The sequence below is a fragment of the Haemorhous mexicanus genome, chromosome 4 (assembly GCF_027477595.1).
Source record: "Haemorhous mexicanus isolate bHaeMex1 chromosome 4, bHaeMex1.pri, whole genome shotgun sequence".
NCBI lineage: Eukaryota > Metazoa > Chordata > Aves > Passeriformes > Fringillidae > Haemorhous > Haemorhous mexicanus.
The window spans coordinates 20,127,253-20,145,476 of NC_082344.1; the positions used below are offsets into that span (position 1 = coordinate 20,127,253).

The following is an 18,224-nucleotide window of genomic DNA, read 5'->3' on the forward strand; positions in this document are numbered from 1 at the left end:
AAAAAAAAAAAGGTTTCAACCCCCTTTTTAAAGGCACGGGAATTCAGGCTATGAATTCAGGATATGAATTTTCTATCCATTGGGCTTTCAACTGTGCTAGAGCTGCCAGCCTTCTGAGTTAACTCCAGAACTATGCAACTGGGTAACAAAACACTTGTGAGAGCACAGCATTTCAAGCAGTGCCAAGACAGAGAAAAATAGTGTGGTCTTACTTAAAGTGAGAGAGTGAACTGGCTTTAAACACAATAAAACCGAAATAATCTTCAGCTACAGAGCATCTGCCAAACAAATGAGAAAATAAAAAACTCCTTTATGTGCTTTAACAGCATACAAATAGACTAAGATAAAAAAGACCCACCACATTCTAAGAAACATGAAGACAAATATTTGAAACGGATCTATTTTACATTATTGATGGCAGGTAATTTTGAATTCCCAAGCTACAGTCAAGTCAGTCCTTTAGAATCTTTCCCCCCCCCCCTTCTCTCTTAAGCCACAGCCATTAGAACAGAACACACAGACACACGCAGATTCTGAAAAGCACAGAACAACCCAAAAATACACACAAGGTTTTCAACACACATCTCTGTTTCCCCTCCATAGCCCTCACTGAGACAAGTAATCTGAAAATTTGTATGCTCAGGCCAGGCTGGAGGCAGCCAGAGCAGTGACTCCCCTGCAGCCTGGCCACGAATCCTGCAGGATTATGCCAGCACATGGGACCACTTCTACTGGAAATGCTCTCGTCCTTGGGCTGGTGCAGCGTGTCCCTGCACGCCTGTCTCTGCCTCTGCAGCGTCTCTGCCTCCTCTCCCTTTGGCACAAAGGGCTAGGAGAGCTCTGATGGGACACTGGACCCCTTGGAAAACTCTTTCCTGAGGGTACTGGAGCAAGGAACAGAGTGAACAATTAGTTTCTGAGATCAGTTTCTGTTGCTGAGCTGCCCCACAATCAAACACCACACCACACTTCGCTGTCATGCTGACTACATCCAGCAGAGCTCTGCCAAGAGGGCAGAGTCACTGAGCCTCTTTGCTGTGAGCAGGGTGGGTGGAGGTGGAGGAAGGGATGAGGAATAGAAATTAAAAAATTTTTAAAACCCCAATAAAATTACAAAAGCTCAATCTCTCTCCTTCTCAGCAACCAAAAGATCAAATGTCACCAGATGATGAGAAAAGGAAAATCATTCCCCAACAGTTACTGGCAAAGGGAAAAAGCAATCATTTATCACCTGCCAACAAGGATGAGCTAGGAAATGAGGATTTGGGGTTTTACCCCTTCCTATTGAATTTTTCTTCTTATCAACCAAACCAATCCATTTCCTGTTCCATCCCAACTAGGTCTGTGATTCCTCTGGACTCACCAGTAGTACCCATCAACACATTTCACACTTTGCCTTCCTTTTTTTCATTACACTTACTCAAGCAAAGCAGCTCCAGTAGTTTGACTGTCAACAAGATTTACAGGTCCCTGAAAACCATAATCTCCCTTCTTCACATCCACTTTCAGATGATATAACTTTTCTTTACCTAAATAACTTCCCATATGCAAATCTGCAAGACATTCAACTTGCAAAGACTTTCTTTCTTTGCTCAACCTCTCTTTAATATCAGACTCACTTTCCCCCTTCTCTTCCCCTTCCCTTAGACACATGTCTCCAAACTTAAGGTCCAATTATTTTCAGAATCCTCAACGCACACTTTAGAACAGGAGTGGCCTAAGTGACATGAAGGCTTTCCCAGTTTCCAGTTTAGATAAATCTTTTCCAGTCAAACCTAGCAAATTAGAGGGACGCCTGTTTTATAATTCTCAGCAGCAGCGAGCGCAGCATTCTCCTTATGCTTATACACTCACATTTGAGATTACTTCAAAGACTGGTTCCTTTGACCTCATGGAGTCCTGAGTGCAAGATAGAGCATGTCTGAAACAGCTGATACACCCTTTCAACAACAAAATAGTTATTGCAGATAATTAAACAGATGTAAGAGAAGGGCAGGTCTGGTATCGGCCTTTTCAAATCTCCAGATTAATCTCAACATCGCCAGTGCAACTGATGTCAGATCTGCAACTGAGTCCCAGACTGCCTTTCTCCTTCATTTAACAGCTTATAATGTGCTGACAAGACAGCTACCAGAGCTGATCTTCTAAACTGCTGATGAGCAACTGGGCACTTCAATCTAAGCTTTCATTCTTTATAGTGATAGAAATAAATGTGTGAAGTATTTTTAAGGAGTTCAACATCTGTTAGAACTGTAAATACAAAGAGGGATAAAAATATGCACATTTCTGTACCTGTTGCTGAAAAAGGCATGATATGATATGCAATTAACCATGAAGACAATGGATCTCCATCCTGTGCTTCTATTATTTAGTGCTTTGATGAATAAGAAGATAGACTCACTAAAAGACATACACAACTTCAATATATCAAAAAATCCTAAAATCTGTAACAGAAGCTTGTTCTGGACTTTTTTCTAATTTCCAGAAACTAGCTTAAGTAAGAAAGTAATTGAAAAACAGGCTCTCAGTTGACTGAGTGATAGCAAGATTCCCAACTTGAAACAAACTACCAAAACTCTACCAGGATCACATACATAAATAATTACTTGGGCTGGTAATTCCTTTAAGTGTCTGTGGTTCCTGGCCTGGTGTGGGGAGGCTGCCAACAGTTGGCTATTTCCACAGCCTTTTTTATCCCCCTCATTTCAAAACAGCTGGTGCACAGACCATTGAACAATATGCCTAATTTAATTTTTTTTTTTAATAAAAAAATTCACAAAACACTCAGCAAGGCTTCTATTTTGTTACAGAAAAGCATGTGCAGGGACTCCAGGACCCTGTACAGGGAGGAAGAGCACTTTTGAGAGCTGGTCAAAGCTGAACATGCTGTCATCTTGCAGAAGCTAAAAGCTTGCCCTATCTCCCTCTGCCCAGGAGTGATCAGTCAATTCTGAAGAATTCTGGAAATGCACCCTCTGCCATAAAACAGCTCTTCCACACCAAATGCATGGAAGAAATGGGCCTGAAATTTGACCACGGAAAACAAGAATTCTTTAGAATCTTCTGTTTGCTACAAGCCCTCCACAAATAAAGAGCAAAATTGAGTCAGACAAGCCTAGAGGAACCTCTACATTTTTTATTCCTGCACGTCAACACCACCTTCATAAGCCAGCATAGAAACTGATATTCAAGATGACAAAAAAAGTTTCTAGATTGCTTCCTGAGTGAAGACAACCTTCATTAAAGACTGTCTGGTTATCCAGCTCTTGCTGGGAGGAATTAGATTACCTTTATCAACCTTAGCTACACAGAAAAGCTCTTTCATTTGAGTGTCTCTTGAAGTGAGTTTTACCAAAGGCTATATCCCAGGTTAATTAACAGCATGCAACTGAAAATGGTTTGCTGAACTAGCAGAAAAACAACTCAATAAAACAGCTTCATCTCCAAAAAAGAGACAGATTCTTCTGGCACTGATTTTATCTGAATTTGTGTTTTGGTCTTCAAGGACAGGAAGTAAGATCAGAAGCTTCTGCCACCTTAGCCAGTCTTGGCTGGCAAACATTCCCCTGCCTTGAAAACACGTATCAGAAGTCCTGGGGCAGATTTCTGGTTTGTGCTCTCATCTTTCAGTACTTGTTCTACAGAAGGAGCGCTCACTGTGTTCTCGTTGTCAGTGCTTGCATGCAGTCTTCATAGAGATTATGGTAACTTTTCTGCACTACTCTCAGGACAAGAAAGGGTGAGCCCTTATTTTCAGTGGAGACTCCCTTACAGAAAAAAATTTAGACCTAGGATAAAGTTTTAAGTGGAAAATTAGTAGTGAAACCACTACTGTGTGCTCATACAACTGTGATCTTGCAGGTGGATTAGAAGATGAAGCTCCATATGTCAATTCCTGTAAAGTTTACAAGAGCAAACCTCTAATCATCAAGATCCCTCTTAAGTCAAGGTCTTAACAATCTGCCCTCTTAAAAGAAATAATTCTCTTGACTGTCTCTAAGAGACAACAAAGGGAAAGAGAGGATAGCAGATGCCAGCTTTCCTTTCCTTACAGTATGAGAAGCAGCAGGACGGGTCAGTTGCTCAAACTGCAACAATAAACTCAGCATTCCTAACAGAGAAAGCTTTTTACTACACATAGGCTGTGAGATCACTGGTAAAGGGAAGAAGGTAAATTTGAATGGGATGTCAAAACTACCTATAATTCACCTGGCAAAAAATATGTTGGAGAAGTTGATAAAATTCCTATTTGTAAAGCTAAGTGAAGTGTGATCAGAGATCAGGCACCATATACAGTTTCTGCCCTCATACATCTGCCTTCTCTGGAGCCTGTGAAGTGTCCAACAGAGACCACTCTCAGAGGCCGTGCAATGCATAAGACAGAGCCAGTGTCTGACTCAACAGATTGTCTAAACCAAATCTTTAAAACACCAGCCAAAACAACCCAAATGTTGAATCTTGATAAAATTCTAAATCAAATGCTTGCAAAAAATACAAAATATTTTGCCCCAAATAATAAAGATTTGCCCCTTGCATAGTAATGTGGCAAAACAATGACTATTTCCAAAGTGTGAGCCTCTGATTTATCATTAATAAAACTGAATAAGCTTACATATGCATGTTTAGATATAAGGAGATGACCCCCACACCCATAAAGGTGCTGAAATACTAGGATGCATCATGGGAACATATACTCTATCTGAGAACAAGTTAAAGATGTTACTGAAGTTCAATATGTGGGTTAAGCATTTATTGCTATTAAAAAAGCAAGAAAGGGAGGGAAGGGCCCTAGGACTTGCAGATTTTGAAGAAAACATAAGGAAGGGGAAAAGTTCCATATACAGACCTAGTGCTAAAATGTTTATTATTAGCAGTGTTGCAGACACTGAGCTTGGAGCCTACTGAGGTGGGAGGGGGGAGGGAGAAGAAATCCTTCTACTCCTTTGAAGTACAAGTCAGCACCACATTCCTTCAGTAGCTATGTAGGTGCTGCCACTTGCATTTTGGGCAATCATACCTAGCCCTCTGGTGAAGTTTTCTGTTTTTCACCTTTGAGGCAAAATCTCTTCAGAGCACAATGGTCATGACTGCACAGTTCTGTACCCATTTCCACGCCCCCTTCAGTACCAAAGTGTTCCAGTGGTCTCAGACTTATTTATGACTTTTTCCCTATGTTTCCATCTCACTTCAATGGGTCTAAAGTAATTGAAGTTACCACCACAAGAACTGGGATATGGAACAGGTTCTGGCAGAACATGAAGTGAAGGTGGAAAGCAACCTTTGGGCTGTGGTGCAGAGAGGCACTTACCCAGAGACAACCCAGGAGCAAGGTACTGCTTGGGTTTAGAGCCTAGGAAGGACAAGGCAGTTTACTTATAAGGCACATTAATATAATAAAGATGTTTCCAGTTTTGTATCAGTCTTAAAAAATGCTTACCTTTTCTGAATAGTTCTTGAAGGCTCTCTGCACTTTGATTTAAAATAGCCCATATTTCCTCTTCTTGCAATGGTCCCCCTCGAACCTCCAGAGCCTCTGCTAGTGACACATGCATGTTACCTGGGAAATAAACAGACTGATGTAAGAATAATAACACCTTTTCTTCTCCATGCATGCAGTATTCAAGTACTAATAACCCATGTTCAACCCTCAGTCACAAAAATTCTCCAGCATTAGCAGAACCCATCAAATATCAATAATACAAAATATTCCCTAAGGCAATAAAGAATTTTGAACACCTACTCCAGAAAAACTCTGGTTAAGAAAATAATGATCCATATTAATATCATGGGTTCTACATCCATAAATTCAAGCTAGCATTAATCCACATACTATAGGCAAGAGCTTGCTCTATTTATAAAGATGACAGACCGATCAGTAGTTACAGGTTTATTAAAATAAATCAGCTAGTGACATGATTTAGACAGGTTTAAGTCATGAGGCTGTTGTTTTTCCTCCTTTCACAGAGTAGTTGATAACATCTCATGACCACATTATGAGACCACTGCCAGCAAATATGCACACAAGCAAAATAGCTATGGAACTGATAGATAGCTATGGAACAGCTTCTCCGTGCAGTTAAAAACCAAAATAAAACTGTTAGCAGCACTCTACATATTACATCCCCAGAAAACAAATAAAGATTTCTTTCCCCAGATAAACAAGGTTATGTTTTCATCATTTTTTGAAAGAGCTAAACCATTTTCACCACACTACAATACAGTATTCTGCTGTCCAAAACCATCTGAAAACTGAAGACTGCATCCCTAAATATTCTGGAAAAGCAAAGCTTGATCCATTCTATAAGCCCAGGAGCAAATAAACCATGTGTCTGCTTAATTACTCCAGCTCTCTATGGAGTGTTCTCAGATTGAGCACTCATGCCAATTTATATTTCTGATTAGGATGCAGCTGCAGTGGCTTCTCTCTGTGCTTCTCTCCAAAGTCCAGAGAATAAAATCTTGAGGCAGTGAGCTGCAGTAAGAGCCTAAGGTGTACTGTCACTCGTCACTGGTAAGTTTGTCATATGTCTCAAAGGCTCCAAAGTTGTTGCTGGAAATGGAAAACACAGTTCCAACAAGCAATGCTCCTGGTCTGGAGACCAGCAGCTGATACCAACAGCTCCTGCCCCTTCCTGTAAATCACCTACCCAGAGCTTCCCCATCACACCATACAATCCTGGCTCGGGTGCAGGATACTAACCTAACAAATCTAAAGAGGACCAGGCTTACAGGCTGCATTTAGTTTCCCAACTGTCTAGGCAGCTTTATACCTTCCATGTGTTTTTAACTACAGCTAACCAACACAAACACATATAATGGCAACATAAAAGGCTGCATGTCCTACAGTTTCTAATTGAAAACATGGGGTTTCACAATACTTGCTAAAATACTAGGCTTTTCACCTAGAATTCCATACTACTCCTAAAAAATTACATATTGCTGTCTGCTTTTCAGCACAGCTTATTTTTCCTTATTTCAGAACTTGCCAGTTTGGAGCATTCAATTACTGTGCATATTTACTAAGTCAGGTATATTTTTAAAAATTAATGTTCAAAAGTCATCAAAGGAAGGGAAAGCAGGCTCAGACACATTTAAAAGAAAGATGAAACCTGAATTCCCAAAGAGAAAAATAAATAAAACATGAAAAATGGCAAGGTAGGGACCAATGCAGACTTACAATAAATGGATGAAAAAACAGAGAAAATTGTGTTTCCAGTCAGCATGAGATTCACATACACCATGCACAGAGTGAGTGTCTGGTCTCACTGTTCCAGGAAATTCTGTGATGTCATGCCACTGCCTCAAATTTCAGTAGGCACATCTAGAATCAAGATGTCTGGATTATTTAGATCAAAAGATCTCATCCTCTCCAAGGGACTAAAAATACATGAACTCCAAATGAAAACTTTCTGTGACAAATATTCTAAAGGAGAATGCCAAGAATAAGCACAACAATCCCCTCTGCCCCACCCCAAATCCTTCTCTGCCACTCCCCTTCTCCCCATTCTGCAAAACACTGCATCCTTTCAGCTGTGACTAAACAGCGTGGACTGTTCTGTAGCAGATATCAGCCAATTCCCTATTTAACAACAGGACAGAGACCATAGGCATGTCTGCTCAAACTCCCAAACACATTACATCAACAGTAAAAGAATCCTACAGCCAACAATTCCTTGATCACAGTAAGAAGCAGCATAAACACACCCAGCCACCCAGCCTCTGCTGCAGCAGTGCGAGCAACAAGATCTGCTTGCATTTCATAGATAGCAGGAGCTTGACAAATAAAAATCAAACACAACACAACAGAACCAAACTATTTGAAACAGATTTTGAAAGCCCAAGCAAAATCTGTCACAAAACCAGTCATTACGAGCACAGCCACAAGCAAAATGCCACAGGCTGAGATTTGAGTGGGATTCTCATTGAAGCAGATCTGTTTCACCAACTTGTTGGTCACTTTCTCCATGAGTTTTCTTCCTCAAAGTTACCTTTAAGCTGCAGTGCTTGTCTGTCTAGGCAATGGGCAGAGCAACACGCTGGTTATGAGGATTAAAGGACCTCTCACAAAATGGTTCTCTAGCACCAAGGAATTGACCGAGGGAAGCTGGGGTGAGGCTGTTGGCAGGAAAATGCAAGGCCAAGCTTCTCCACCTGTCCAGTCCACCTGGCATCAGCCAGGAGCTGACAGTGGAAGTGCCTGGCTCAATACCTATTTCTCCCCCACCAGTTTGTCTGTCTCGGATATTTTTTACAAGAAGGTATTTATAGGAATGATGATGTTTGCAATGCACAACTCCTCCAAGTTTGCTGTCTCTCAGATTCTAGGAATCCTCAGTAGTGTGTGGTCCTTTGTGAATCCAGAAACCTAAATGCTCAATTCATACAAAATTTTGGTTCTATGCAATACCCAAACATTATGATAAATTGCAATATAAGGACTATATTGAGTAATTTTTCTAAGAGAAAAAAAATTGAAATTTTTGTAGAATACCGTATCAAAACAATGCTCCTGGCAGTCCCTGTGATTTTCAGTGTTCCAGGCTGACCAGCAAAGAAACCCAGATGCACTGGTAAAGGTCTCTATGGACTCATAGTTCATGTCAAGCCATTTTTTTGCTGCAAGTCCTCACCCTGTCTCCTCTTTATCCAAGGAAAGCAAGATCTGGAGCCCTGCTCCTTTCACTCCTTGTAATAAGAACATGGAAAGGTGCACCTTTCAAGGATGAGTTCACTTCCCCTTTTCTTGGGGCAGAATTATGATGGCATCTTAATACGAGGTCACAGGGCAATGGGATTGGAGCAGGCAAGTCTCAGGGTTAGGTGGTATGAGCTCCACAGGAACTGCTAGGGCATGGAGTACTCATACACCCAAAACTCACATGAGATCACAGCCACAGGACATCCAAACAGGGAGATTCACACAGCAGAGAGCACAACACAGCGTAGGAAGGCAGTGGACAAATTAAAACAGATAGCACTGGAGGTGCATAGACATGAACCTGACAGACTGCTTGTTCTGGGGCAGAATTTACTCCCAGACCACACAGGAATACTATTTCCACAGGAAGGGAGCTGCATTGTATGGAGGCAATTTTTATGCTCCAGGACAAGAGAGTAAATTCAGGTGTAAATCATTTGTATTAACAAGCTCCAAGTGCAAATTTCTTGGCATCATTCAGCCCTAAGCCATGCAGGCAACACAGTCACGGGGAAAACGTTGCCTAAGCCAAAGGCCTCTCCCATATTTCAGACAATTTTTGAAAAGAGCCTGTCTACCTCAAGAGGACCAGCTGCCAGCTCCTCCCTCTAGACAGACAGCTCTCTCACTCCCCAGTGAGTGGGATGGAGCTCCGGCTCTTGCCTGAAAACAAGCTTAGTAACCTCCTGGCTTTAAAAAGTCTCATTTTAAAGTCCCAGCAACACATGTTAAAAGCACACCCTATGGAGCATCCAGCCAGTGCCAACCCCATGGGGCAGCAGCCTTCCACTTGTTCTGTCCCAAGGAAGACAGAAAGCACAACAGGAGCAGCCCTTCACACCGAGTAATTCTGTCCAAATGACTGTTTGCAAGCTGTATACTTTTATCCCTACCACTTACAAAGCCTTCACTTTTTAATTGCTTATGTATGCAGAAGTTAAACACTCAGAATTCTCATTTCCCCCAACTATCACCATTTCTCTTCACATGTTTTAAATTTGAAATTGAAGGTCTCCAACAGCAATGAAGAATTTGGAAAATTTTAAAGGCCTATTCTTTCCAAATTTTATTGAAGTGTCACCAGCCAAAATATTAAGAAGCTTTTGATATAACAGTGATTATTAAAGACTGTAATACAGTAATTTTTGTCCAAAAGTTCCTAAAAACAGACTAAAACTCAACAGGCTAAGTTGCTTTAATTTAACTGATGCTTGACACTTGGTGTTTTGGTTTCAGTAAGATATCCCTTGCTTTTTTCCTTACCTTGTGCATCAACATTTTTCCCCAATGTTGTAACTTCAGAACAAAAACTTTGAGTCAAAAGCTGTGCTTTAACATCAGCTAGCTGAAATGCTTGCACTACCTCACACTTGATATTTCATAGGAATATGATCCCAAGAAACACGAAAAGCAGCTGCTCTGGCACACACTCTGCAGGTGTTCTTAGACGTGCAAGAAACAATAAAAAAAAATCTAGAATACCAAACACTGTTAGAATTTCTCAATGATCACATAAAATATTCTGATATTAATTTTTTATCCTTTGACAAAATTTAAAACAAAGAAGAGCGAGCAAGAAAACTATATATACATACAAAATACTTTCCATGGAGAAAAACCCCACCTTATTTGTCCCATGTGAAACACTGTTAGCTGACCTGAACTGTCCTGAATATGAGCAATAATGCCCCCTTGCTCCACAGGGACACTTAGGCAAAAGCTGGCAGGTTGTGAGGAGACTTTTCTCTTAGCAGATGAGCCAAGAGCCCCTTCTTGGAGGGGCCTTCTTCCTCTGGAGATATAAATGCCTGGAGGCAGAAGTACATTTAACAAGGCAATTCTATCCAAGAGAACCTCTTAAAATTCACCTTTCTTATGCCATGATTAGCTGCCTGAAAATACAACACTGACACTTTCATTCAGCACTCACTGAACACCAAGTGCTTTCTAAAAGCACTCGACAGGCACGAGCCTCAGTGACACTGAACTGGGGCTACACCTGGACACTTTCCAGAGTCTGGTCTCTCCCATTTCAGAACCTGAGCACCTCAAGCCATTACCATGGCCTGTAATTTCAGAATCCTGGCATCTATGCTATTTATTTACATTGGCCCACATCTTACACCCCCGAACAAGATCTGGACTACATATACCAATTAGTTTATCCCCAATAATACTGTTGCTGAAACTGGGCTGAAGTGCAGAACCCTGGAGCCAAGTTAGAAAGCTTGCACTTCAGTAGTCTTTGAAATCTTATTTTCAAATCCACACATAAAATGTGGTTTTCCTATAGCTGCAGGTCCAATTTGCATAGACTATCCAGAAAATAAGGCATTATTTGCAAATAGTCAAGCCAAGCATGCAATCAAGTCAAACACACAAGCTAATCAAGTCAATTGTGCTTAAAGAGATATTTTTCTTTTAGAGTCCTGCTCTCAAGTTAATTACTGCACATTATTCTCAATTATTGTCTTGAAGGATAAGGAAACAAACCCTTGTGTCACATCCACTTTTTTCATTTCTCCTACATGATACAAAGAGAGGGGACACAGCCCCACAAGATCCAACTACCATTTCCCTCCTCTTTTTTAAAGGAAAGAGCTGCCAGAAATCAGGCAAACCAAAGTTTTTGTGAAAAAAATCCCACAGTCCCATGGTGCTTTTCATTCAACCTGTGACATGATAATAGCTCTATTCCTTCTCTTTCATTTTAGAGAGGCCAGCAGAGATCAGTATCACCCAAGTATTTCTCCCCTCTTCCTGTTATGGAATAGATTAGCTTCTTCCACTCACACATTTTCTTTCCATGTTCTCCTCTTTCTCCCCCACAGCAGACAGGATGAAATGTCAGCAAAACAAAAATCTCATGGTCCTGGGCAAATCCTCAACCTATACCAAGAAAATTTCTTTGAAACTGCATTTCCTTTTCAAACAGATCGCTTGCTGCTTGAGCCCTGACTTCCCAAGCAAGGAACAAAAACTAGCTCCAATTTGTGAGAAAACACATAATGGAAACACTCCCAGAAGTATAAATCTTGGCCTTTTATCTGAGCATACACAGATTAACAGATGAGATGTTAGCATTTCTCCTCCCAAAGCCTTAAATCAGTATTCTATTCCCAGATGTGGAAGACAGAAGAATGTGACATACTGAGAATCTTGGCTCACACCTCCAGGACAAGCAGTGTTTATTTTACTCAAAAAGTGCTTGCTTTCTTTCCTGGAAGGTGGAAAGAAATCAGCTTTTGGCATAGGCCTGAACACACAATGGAAGAGAAGGCAGGGTTAGTGTTGACTCCCTCCTTTGCTCTTCTGTCTCCATCACCAGAACCAGATAAACTTGTTTATCTGAAGCCTCTTGTTAGGCAAACTAGTAAAGCCAGTCCAAATTGCATATAATGATCATGAAAGTCATGTTTTCTAGGCAACTGCAGAATGCTTTTTTATACATGAGGGTAGCTGATGTTTCACATTTGATATTAAAATTTTATTCAGAAGAGCATATAATTATCACTACAAAGTAAGATTAATCCACATAAATCGTAGCATGATTCTTGTATCCCTCTCTTTGTTTAATTGTCAGTGTAAGATTCTTGGGCAACTCCCTTATTTTGCTGTTGATCTGCTCCACCTCGGAGAAGGCACATCTCCTTGATGCATTTCTCATACTTGCAACTTTCATTTTAATTGCTAAGTAGCAGCAGAAGACCTGTGACTAAGGCAAGCTTTAGGGAAAAAAAAAAAAAAAATTTCAGGACTACAAAGCAGCTTGGCTATAGTGACACTTTTTAAACAGCACAAGAGCCAGTAACACCCTCATTCACACACAACAAATTAAACCCTTCTAATGACCTGAAATAACCAGAAGCAAAAAGGCATCTTGCTACAGGATGGAGAGAGGATGATGTGCTGTCTATCAGACAAAAGGCACTAAGAATGGCACCTCCAGCTTTAGTCCAGCAGTTATTCCATTGTTGCATTGAGAGCCACACATTCCTCACATACTGGGAAAAGGTCATGACTGAAGTCTGTCCTTACTCACTCAGCTCTCAGCACAGCTAAAGAGGGAATGAAAGCTTTTGTCAGGGGAGCAGAAATAGTAGCAGGCACCTGATTTAAATGTCATGGAGCCACCAGAAAGCATTATTGTAAGTCTGTAAGTAGTGCTTCCCACCACCTGTGACATTCTAAAGCTGTCTACAAATAAAACACGGGGGCTCTGGTGAGCAAGTGAAGGAAGCAGTGATAATTACTTAGCACAGTAACTGCTTTTTCATTCAGTACATTATTTTATAACTATATTATAGTATTATTCATAATCAGTTCCCAATGTTTGAGAAGAGCAATACTCAAATATTTAACACCAAGATATAAATTGCCACAGACTAGAAATTCAGGGACTCTACCAATAAGTTTCACTAATGGATCAACTTACTTTAGAGCAGATTTTTAAAAGCTTAGCTTAAGGCGTCTCCATGATAATGAAGTGATTACTTTTACTACATTCTCTAGCTCCAAAGAGCTCAGATTCTGTCAGAATCCTTTCAATCTCAGTAACAGAGAAGGGTATCTTCCTTTAAAAATGCCTCTTCTTGGTAAGGCAGTCCCCTTGCAGTAATGTAATAACCAGTGTCACGAAGGCAGTACAACTGGATCAGCAAAAAATTAAGCCAAGTGACCAAGAGTTCTCTATTTTCTTGGATACTGGCACTTGAAAGTCCTTCAGACAGGTACAAAAATAATAAGTTAATATGCTACAGTACTGGGGGGAGAAGGCAAGCATTAGCACCCACCAACCTTAGTCATAAAGAAAACTGCTAGGTTTGCAGCATATTTGTAAACAATGTAGAAGTCAACATACTCTTAGGAAGTGGGAAGACTGACCCTACCATATGTTATTTCAAAGCCTGACTTTAATTCTATATCTTCCCATCCAGTCCTTCCACAAATGGCTTTTTAGGCTGTTGAGTAAACAACATGGCTCACTCGCGTTTTGAGATTTCTTCCTTTCATGGGCAAAAGATGGATCTGGCAAAACAATCTTTGTTTATATTTGACTATCAGACATTTTGGAGAAAGAAATGAGCACAGAAGATATACCACTATGGCATATCAAAGCAGTTTTTCCACAGCTAAAAATGAGTTCATGTATGGTACTAGTAAAGAATGCAATGGATTCAGAAATAAGGTTTGTGTTCTTCATTTGAAAGCAGCATCCTTACACACTCATGAGAAGAGAGAGAGCTGCTGACTTGTGTACTCAACCAGAAAAAAACCCTGGTATTCAGAGGACAGTTCATACTAACAGCTACCTCAGGTCCTCCCTGGAAAGGAAACAATATTCAACAATGCAGATAAAAGTGGATGAATAACAGAATGAAGTTTGAATGACATCTACCTGCATCAGATTCCTCCAGCAGTGCTTTACCTCAGGTGTATACAGGTAAAGAAGCTGCACTGCTGAAACACCAGGAGTTTTTTGTTTAAGCACACACTCAGTTTGAGAGCTGACGAACTCCCACATGGATCACCCCACTTACCCTATTTCTCCTAAACTGCACTTGCGTGTTTGTGTGGGTTTTGCCATGAAAAAAAAAAAAAAAAAAAAATCCAACCAATTTAAAAGTTACTACCCAGCCAGCATTCTCTGCAGCTGCTTGGTGCTTACTAAAACTCCAATATTTGTGATGGCTCCCAGTGGCTTTCTTACCTAATGCCCTAAGCTGAACTACATCCTCAACACATGTTTTTTTTTTCTGCCTGTGACTTGGTGAAAATAGTTGATGGGTCCAAGTAATTACTGATGGAGAAAGTTCATCTGGAAGTTCTACTGTGCACCAAGTCTTCAATCTTTCATGCTCAAAGAAGTAATATTTCCAGCTCCTGGAAAATTTAGATTTCCTTAAGCAATTACATATGCTCTACAACACAGAAGTTGCAGCAGAAAAAAAAAAAAAGGTGTGTTGCCTTCTGAGACAGTTATGATTTCTTAGGCTCATTTCTGGGGAAAAAAAAAAAAGGGAGATATGGCATAAGGAACAGAACATTACAAGGTCTGCAGATAGATAACACCATGGATATCTTATCTGTGAACTCACCTGTCTGGGAGTAAAGCTATTATTCACACAAGCGATGATGATGACTAATTATTATTGTGAAAGTCTGAATTTCTAGACTGAAAAACAGACAAGATGGAACAGAGGCCTACATTTCAGCTGTCAAGAACTGTACACACAAGAAAATCTGTGTCTCTAGGACCAAAGCATAAGCTTAGAGATTCTTGCTCAGCTTTCCTGTAAGTTGAAGTAAATGCTAATTCAAGCATAATAGCAAATATCAAGTCTCATTCAAGTCTCATGCTTTTTCTTCCCTGCTCTGTAACAGAAGAAAAAAAGTAATTTTGCTCTCAGACAGAGAGCCTCTCGGTTCAGACATGGTAGTACAAGGTGTGAGGTTTACACTTTTTATATGCATGAAAATACAATTCTGAATGCCTGTGATATGTTATCTTCCTATTAGGTGTGCAAACCTTTAGAATCAGTGATGAATCTTGTAAAGCAACTTCATACACTTCCATTTGAGAATCACAACTGACAATGCCCTGGTGCCTCATCAGGAAACAAGAACACTCCAAGGGAATGGCAGAGATGGGAACAGGCAGCTGGCTGGATTTGACTTGTCCATGCTGCTCAAATGAAGGAAAGATGACTCTAAGGAAATGAGAAGCACTGGCAAATGCCACTTACATACCCGGCTCGCTGCACTTTATGTCTGTCAGCCTGAAGGATCTGCTTTTGACAATGCCCACTCCTGTTGAGAAAGACTGTGTGCATGTTCCCACACATGCATGTGTTCCCCACTATCTGTGTAAAATGTGTGGGTGCATGCATATACTCCATATGGACCAAATATTTCACTTTTGTTTTATGTTTCTGCTGAAGGACAAGAGAAAAGCCCTGAAGGACAAAGAGAGTTACAAATGGGCAGGAACACTGATCTATTTTGAGAATCAACATGAACTACCTGAAAGCCTTGTTAGAGGGTCCCTAAAGCCTATTAAAGGTTTTGGCCAAGGCAGATTTAAATAAGATTCTGTAAGCATTTGGAAAAACAGATTTGATACCAGCAGATGGGCTACAACTCTAGTAAGAGGCCTCCATCTGTCCAGAAGCTAGCTCTTCCCTCTACACACACACACACAGACACACGGTATTGGTATTGCAAGAGCAGCACCAACCATTTCCTGCAAAGAACTTCAAAAGCATCCATCATCTTTAAAAACCCCTGTCCTCATAAGAGACTTCACAGCACTTCCTTTTCTCCATAAGCAACTCATTTTTCAGAGGAAAAATAATCTAGTCAACTGCTATTTCTTGAAAGCACTTCATTGCTGTTCAAGTGATAGGAAAGATATTTCTCTTTCAGTGATGCTGAGCTGAAGAGCAGACTGTTGGAAATTGTCCTTGAACAGGATACATCTCAGTTTTTCCCCCAGTAACTGAGAATCTGTCTGTGTGATGTAATTTAGGTGACCTACCCATAAGGTCCAACATGCCCTACATGAAAGAGCATTTGGTTAAATAATACAGAAGATACCAGACCTCTGAGTTAAATGCACACTGTGCAAACATGGAGATCTCTTCTTCTGCCTAACACCTGCTTGTCCCACAGAAACTGTTTCCACATCACAAGGTGATCATTTCTCCTCTCAGACTGCAGATCCCTTCTTTCTCCACTTCCATACTCAAGCATACAGAAATGAATTTAAGACTAAAGCTGTGCTTAGTCTCTGCATATACACTCCCAACCAGTAACCAATTTACAGAGCACTTAGAAATCTGAGACCAAGCAGAAAATATGCTGTGTGCTCTTCCATGCTGGGAAACAGACCCACTGCCCAAAAAATGTAAGACAAGTTTTACATGAAGGATATTATTCCCTATGCGCTCATTATAGGATTTCCCTAAATTCTTAATTTCCTGCTGCTGGTGATTTCACATTTCAGCATTTCCAAAGTTCTTTGACTTCTCTGTTGAATCTATTATTAGCAGGGTCTTTAAGCATATTACCCACAGCCATCTTGTAAATATTGAAAAAAAAAAAAAGGATTTTAAAGGCAGATTTTCTTTATCCAACCATCCATTGCTGATCCATTTCCTGCAACTGATAGTGTACATCAAAATTTACCTATTTTTCACCCACTCAAATCTTTAGGACACCAAGTACTGAGAACAGTATGGTCTGTGTGACAACTATTTAGCAGCATGTTTAGAGACTGCCATCAGTTCAAAGATTCCACATAAAACACAAAGATTTTTGGTCATGGAAACTTGCTTTTTAAATGAGTTCTTGATGGAGGCCAAAACCTTCCCGAGCAGCTTACACTGTCTAGTTTAAATCCTGCAATTAGGAGGTTTTAGCTCCTGATTAATTAGTAGACAAAGCCACTTGAAGACTTGGAATACCTATGGTTAGGAAATCATGATCTTCCTTCAAAACATGAGTTGACACAGCACATATGGCTTTGTGCCAAAATCATGAGTTAATCAGAACCTGACCAGTTACCTCAAGTCCCTCAGCCTGCCACTCTGCTCCCCACACTTCAGAAAAATATATAATTATATACTGCATGATTCAGTATGTGTTTGCAACTGAACAATTGTTAAATTGACTATACTGCCCCTTGAACAAATTTCTAACACACATCCAAGTAATGATTCATCTTAAATTCAGCAGTTACGCATGATTTATTCAGTCCTACAGCCACGATATTCTCCATGCCTTAACTGCCCTCAAAGGTGGTGTGATTATTAGTCTTTTTCCTGTTAGGTGGGAAAACTTGCCATTTCTCTTTCACAAGAGATTCACCTACTTGCTATTTCTGCCCAGCTTCAAAAGTGAGCCAAGAAAGTGAATGGGATTTGGAGTGTAGAGAAAGATCCTCACCACTAAGAAGTCTCAGGATCATTTGACAGCAGCATGAAAAACCTGCAAGAGTGATTTCTACAGCTCCTCAGCAGACCTTTCACACAAAACAGACAGCCTGACCTATAGCAAAGACAGATAGTCAGTGATGTAACAGATTTGATCTAGCTTCACACACCAGAATGGACAAAGAGCTCCATCTGATCACTAACTGCACTCCATAATGTTTTGGTACTTAGACAGATTACAGGACAGAACAAGCTACAGAAGATGGCATTGCCAAAAAAACAGGAAAAACAAAACAGCAGCACCTCCTCCCATGACATAATACCAAGCCTGCTATCACCAAAAAATAACCCCCCAGAGTTCTGGGAAGTTTTGCTTTGACTGGATGATAAACATTCATACTAGAAGGACAAAAAAATCCATTTTACACCCTTGGGCTGCATAACAAAGGCAAACTAGCAGAAACTTTTCCTCTGCAGGCCTAGAAACTGAGAGGGAAGTGATTCACAGCATCATCCTTCTTTCCTTTGCTTTGAAGAACATTCCTACAAATAGCAATGGAAAGCTAGTCAGACTGAGGACATACACAGGTGCT

The 18,224-nt window shown here is 40.5% G+C and overlaps 1 protein-coding gene across 5 annotated transcripts in view; it reads right to left on the reverse strand.

The window, feature by feature from the left end:
- The window catches only part of PTPN13 (protein tyrosine phosphatase non-receptor type 13), a 112,059-nt gene that overhangs the window by 81,264 nt on the left and 12,571 nt on the right, over nt 1–18,224 (reverse strand). For all 5 annotated transcript variants that reach the window (XM_059844008.1, XM_059844007.1, XM_059844006.1 and 2 more), the window contains exon 2: nt 5,438–5,557. In XM_059844008.1, the coding sequence (XP_059699991.1) occupies nt 5,438–5,552 (115 nt within the window). In that variant the 5' untranslated portion in view covers nt 5,553–5,557. The remainder of the gene's footprint in view (nt 1–5,437; nt 5,558–18,224) is intronic.